The sequence below is a fragment of the Bison bison genome, unplaced genomic scaffold (assembly GCF_000754665.1).
Source record: "Bison bison bison isolate TAMUID 2011002044 unplaced genomic scaffold, Bison_UMD1.0 scf7180017864072, whole genome shotgun sequence".
Taxonomy (NCBI): domain Eukaryota; kingdom Metazoa; phylum Chordata; class Mammalia; order Artiodactyla; family Bovidae; genus Bison; species Bison bison.
In genome coordinates this window covers 4,169,165-4,175,387 of record NW_011494644.1, presented here as the reverse complement: position 1 = coordinate 4,175,387, position 6,223 = coordinate 4,169,165, and the positions used below count along the sequence as shown (strand labels likewise).

Here is a 6,223-nt window from a genome sequence, read left to right as displayed (position 1 = left end):
TCAAAGTTGTAAAATAATCCACAGGATATAATGTACAGCACATGGAATATAGCCAATATTTTTACTAACTTTAAATGGAGTATAATCTATAAAAATATTGAATCACTAAGTTGCACACTTGAAACTAATATAATATTGTAAATCAACTGCACTTTAATTTTTTTAAAAGTACTAAAAGACCAAATCCTCAAGTGGAACAGTTCCTGAACTTCCTGCCCTCTCCTCTCAATGAAAACTCCTTCCCATAGGTCATACCATTATAACTCTTCTAACCCTTAACCGAGCCTCCCAGTGAGCTGCACCTGTGGGATGTTATGATGATTGCTTTGCCACTTTCACGTGTCCGTGTCACTGCATTCCAGAGTAGGCGCCGGGCTACTGGGTCCATACCAGTTGATGGTTCATCTAGGAAGATGACTGAGGGCTTTCCCATGAGAGCAATAGCAGTACTCAGTCTACGTTTGTTTCCTCCACTTCATAGTTAAGGAAGGAGAGAGAAAGCAGAAACAGATGGGTATATGTGTCAGTAATTGAATACATTAAAAACATATACTTAATGTATATCCATTATTTACAGGAAACAATTAAATTATTTCCAAAATGCTGAGTCATAGGAAACATCCAAGGTATTAAAAATGCTGATTGCATGTCATTCAACCAAGGCATTGGGGTTCCCATGTGGCACACTAGTGATAAAGAACTGCTTGCCAATGCATGAGATTTAAGAGACATGGGTTTGATCCCCGGGTCGGGAAGATCCCCTGGAGGAGGACATGGCAACCCACTCCAGTATTCTTGCCTGGAGAACCTCATGGACAGAGGAGTCTTGTGGGCTACAGTCCATAGGGTAACAACGAGTGGGACACACATGCACGCAGCCAAGGCATCAGATCCAAATGCAAATATATAAATCAAGTCATTTTCATTTGAAATGTAGAAAAGTGACTTTTGTCTACTAGAGTTCCTTTAGATTCCCAGATATATAAACAATATATTTACCAAGCCAATACAAAGAATTTCACATGGTCCTTGAGAGACAAAGAACAACAGAGAATAAGAGAGAGAGATGCTTTCATTTATAATTCATTATAAATTCAATGACTACATTTGCTATTGAACCAGGATTGTGTTTCATCTCTGCAAGGGAAAATTGTGATACTAATTCAGTTCAGTTCAGTCGCTCAGTTGTGTCTGACTCTTTGTGACCCCATGAATCACAGCATGCCTAATTAGGTCTGCTTTATTGCTGATATCCCACTACTGGCAAGGCAGTAGATTATTTCCCAGTCATTGCTTCTGTTTGTCAGTGGAACTCTGGCTAGATCATGGGCACTGATTCCAAAGATCAGAATCAGCAGAAGGCTCCTCAATATTAGCTGCAATGAGAGCATCAGTACAATATCTCACCTGTAAGTGTAAATATACTTGTCAGCATAGGATTCCAGATTCAGTGCTTCCATTGACTTCTTTACATAATTGTTAATTTTGGTCTCAGGAATCCCCCACAATCTGGCATACATGATCATTATTTCTCGAGCAGTCATGTAATCCAGCAAGGCATCAAATTGTGGGCAATAACCAATTTTTGATCTTACCTAAAATAAAAGAACAACGATGGACATAAGTCAACTATATCTCACTGAGCATATAGTATACACAAATAACATAGAAGACCTGACACTTTCCAGCCCATGCCTCTAAGAAGGTTATAACCCAGAGCTTTAGTAAATAACTTATTTCCCAGTGATTACAAAGTCATTGCTGTTGTAAGCTATTGTCATGTATTAAAATTAAAACTTTGACAACTCTAAAAAGTAAAAGAGATCTAAATCAATAGTGTGATGTCCAGCGTTGATAACTGGATGGCTATTTTTGAACTTCGGTATCTTATTTTCTCTAACAAATCTTCATTAGTTTAGTCCCAAGGGATTTCAGGATTGCATAATCCAAGACTGCCATAGAAGGAGTGCCTGGGCTAGTCTAGGCTCAGTGATATCCGACTTTTTGGTAGTGATGATAAATGGAGTATAGTGGGGTCCTCCATCTCTCTGTTATATGCAATATTACTTTGTGAGAATCATCTAAGTTGCAAATGAGCAGAATTGGGATCCTAGCTCTTACTTTAGTCATATATTAGTCATAAAAGAAGTCTGAACATATTATAAAAATTTTATAATATTCAGAGAAAATATCTGACAACATGGAATTAAAGTAAAAATCAATAATAAAACAAATATTTTAGAAACTTCAATATTTTTCATATTTCAAAATGAATTTCTAAGACTACATCCTTAATCCATGGGCTGAAAAGCTCAATTTATCTTGCAGAATATTTTGAACCTATGGGATATAGGCCACTTTAAACAACAGAGTAACAAATGAGTGTAAATCAATGATTCAATTATTAACATAATGACATATTTGTGAAAAACAGATTCAAAGAATTCTGGGAAGATAGCTGAGTAGGGAGCACCAAGAATTTATCTCTGTCTAATAAAATTATTTTGGGACTCTGTAGTCTACTGAAAGCTTGCAAATTCCTAGGGGAAGATTTGGACTGTAAATTGTGGTTAATTGCAGTCAGTTTCAGCTGTTAGCATACTAGTGTCTACCATCCTCCACCCCCACACCAAGCCACATTTGTGCATATGTTCTTTTTTTTTATTATTATTTTAAAATATAAATTTATTTATTTTAATTGGAGGTTAATTACTTTACAATATTGTATTGGTTTTGCCATACATCAACATGAATCCACCACAGGTATACATGTGTTCCCCATCCTGAACCCCCCTCCCTCCTCCCTCCCCGTACCATCCCTCTGGGTCATCTCAGTGCATATGTTCTTGAAGCAGCTTTTACATCGCTAGGGGGAGACAGGATGAGCAAACAAGATTCTGTCCTCCAAATAAAGGGCATCTGTGCTCTAATTGTTTATTGCTACTTCTGATTGTAGAGGTGCAGACCAACAAGAAAGCATGAGCCATCTAAAAATAAATAAATAATCAGGCACTACCCCTAAAAAAAAAAAAAAACCTGATGTAAATCTACTAGACAGATACTTTAAAGTGACTATCTTAAAGGTGTTCAAGGAATTAGAAAAAGATGTGGAGAAAGTCAAGAAAATTATTTATGAACAAAATGGAAGTATCAATAAAGAGAAACTATAAACAGAAACTAAAATAAATTTTAGCATTGTTAAGTACAACAACTAATTGAAATGAAAAATTCACTAAAAGGATTCAAAGGCAGATTAGAGTAGGCAGAATAATCAGCAGACAAAGCTATGACAATGGAACATGAAAAAGAAAACAAAAAGCATTAAAGAGCAATAGATTGAGCCTAAGGTACATTTGAAGCCATTAAGTGGATGAACATAGCCACTGTAGGTGTCCTGAAGAAGAGAGTAAGAAAAGGACAGAGAGAATATTTGAATAAACGATACTAAAACTTCTCACATTTGAATACAGACATCCAAGAAGATCAATGAAATTCAAAAGAGATGAATTCAAAGAGAACCACACCAAGACACATTAAAATCAAGCTTTCCAAAATCATAGACAAAAAAAGAATCATGAAATCTGTAAAAGAAATGAGACAAATCATATACATGGAATCCTCAATAAGATCATGAACAGATTTCCCATCAGAAATTTTGGAGGTCAGAAGGCAGTGGGCTAAATATACTCAAAGTGCTCTTAAAAAACTGTCAACAGAAATCCTATATCTGGCAAAATTACCTTTCAAAAGTAAGGGAAAAATTAAGGCATTCACAGATTAATAAAGACTGAGGGAATTTGTTACTGTTAGATCTGCTCTCCAAGAAATGGTATAGGGTGTTTTGCAGGGTAAAATTACAGGACATCAAGGTGTAACTCAAGGCAATATGAAAGAATAAATATTTCAATTAAGGTAAATATATGAGCAATTACTATTAATAAGAGCTAATATAACACAAATTTATAACTCATTTTTTTCTACATGATTTGGGATCAATATATATTTAAATTACTAGTATAATAGTAATTATAACTACAATTACAAAACTTTGTTTTGTAAATTCACATTTTATTTTCTACATATCATTGTAAAAGACTCTGGGTTGGAATGATCCCCTGGAGAAGGGCATGGCAACCCACTCCAGTATTCTTGCCTGGGCAATTCCATGGACAGAGGAGCCTGCTGGGCTACAGTTCATGGGGTCGCAAAGAGTCAGACACAACTGAAGCAACTTAGCATGCACGCACATGAAAGACTAATTCATTGTTCACACAAAGTATAAAGATATAATTTTGTGACATCAGCAAAAAATGGGTAGAGACAGAACTATAAAGAAGCAAAATAATTGTTATTGAAGTTATGCTGCTATAAATACAATTAGTGTTATAACTTTAGATGTTAAATATAATCAACACAGTAACCACAATGAAAAATAGCTATAGAATATGCATAAAAGGATATAAGTAAGGAATTTAAATATGTTACTACAAAAAATAAGTGACTTAACATAAGAGAACATAATGTAGGAAGTGAAGAACAAAAAAGCAATAAGGCATATAGAAAACTAACAGCAAAATCTCAGAAATAAGTCATATCTTACCAATAATTACTTTAAATGTATAAATTAAACTTTCCAATCCAAAGGCAGAGATTGGCAGAATGGTTAAAAATCACGGTCTAATTATGTTATTTTGTTATAAGAGACTCACTTTAAATCCAGGACACAAATACAATGAGAGTGAAAGGATGGGAAAAAGACATTCCATGCAAATAGTAAACAAAATGTGGTGACCCAAGAAAGAGTGGATAAAACCAAGGAGGGTCTTGGAATACAGGAATGGAAAAACCAGACCCTTATCATCCTTCCCTCCCCCATGTTGTAACTGTTAGTGGATTTCCAATCCTCCTGACCACTATAACCTGTCTCCCCTCCTACCCATAGGGAGAAGGTGTGTTTGCCTTATTCTTCTCTCCACCCAGTATACGTGCTTCATCCAATCAGAAAATGACCCACAAGACCCCTATCCCATTCCGTGTACCTTGGGTATAAAAGTGGACTAAAGACCCCTGTTCAATGTCAGTTCTCCCCTGAGCTGGCCCACTGTTCTAACACCATCTTTCTATCTAATAAACTTTATTTCCTTCTCATTCTGTCTCATGTCTGGAAATTCTTTTCCAACCTGCGCACAGAACACGACACAAAATAGCAGGGTAGTTATGCTTGTATCAGACAAAAGAGACTTAAAATACAAAAAAGATTACAAAATACAAAGGACATGATATACTTATAAGGGTTTCAGTGCAGCAAAAAATGTAATAATTATAAATAGCTATCACCTAACAATAGACCATAAAATATATTAAAAGCAAAACTGACAAAATTGAAGGGAGAAATAAACAGCTCTATAATAATAGTGGAATACTTCAGTATTGCATTCATTAATGGATAGAACGATGAAGTGGAACATAAGTAAAGAAATAGAGCATATTAAAACACCACGAATCAACTATATTTAACAGACATATACAGAACACTCTAGATTTAACAGATTTACAGACATATACATAGATATTGTTACAGACATTCACTGGCAAATACTACTGAGCATTTAAGGAAGAACAAGTATCAGCCCTCTCAAACTCTTCTAAAAACTGAAGAGAAAGGAACACTTTCTAATTCATTCTATAAGATCAGCATTATCTTGATACTAAAACTAGGAAAAATGATACAATAGAAAAAAAAAAACTACACATCTTATGAACTTTGACATAAAATTTTTTAACAAAAGAGTAGTGAACCAGTTCACCAGCATATTAAAAGGATTATATACCATGCTAGTAAAGTTATGCTCAAAATTCTCCAAGCCAGGCTTCAGCAATATGTGAACTGTGAACTGCTAGATGTTCAAGCTGGTTTTAGAAAAGGCAGGGGAAACAGAGATCAAATTGCCAACATCTGCTGGATCATTGAAAAAGCAAGACAATTCCAGAAAAGCATCTATTTCTGTTTTATTGACTATGCCAAAGCCTTTGACTGTGTGGATCACAAGAAACTGTGGAAAATTCTGAAAGAGATGGGAATACCAGACCACCTGACCTGCCTCTTGAGAAACCTGTATGCAGGTCAGGAAGCAACAGTTAGAACTGAACATGGAACAACAGACTGCTTCCAAATAGGAAAAGGAGTACGTCAAGGCTGTATATTGTCACCCTACTTATTTAA

General features: G+C 35.3%; 1 protein-coding gene across 1 annotated transcript in view; it reads right to left on the bottom strand.

Annotated features, from left to right (window-relative positions):
- Positions 1-6,223, bottom strand: part of LOC104986728 (ATP-binding cassette sub-family A member 3-like) — a 238,467-nt gene that overhangs the window by 7,431 nt on the left and 224,813 nt on the right. The window contains exons 26-27 of the mRNA XM_010837414.1: positions 1,408-1,595; positions 303-473 (exon numbers count right to left, since the gene is read on the bottom strand). Coding sequence (XP_010835716.1) covers positions 303-473; positions 1,408-1,595 — 359 coding nt within the window. The remainder of the gene's footprint in view (positions 1-302; positions 474-1,407; positions 1,596-6,223) is intronic.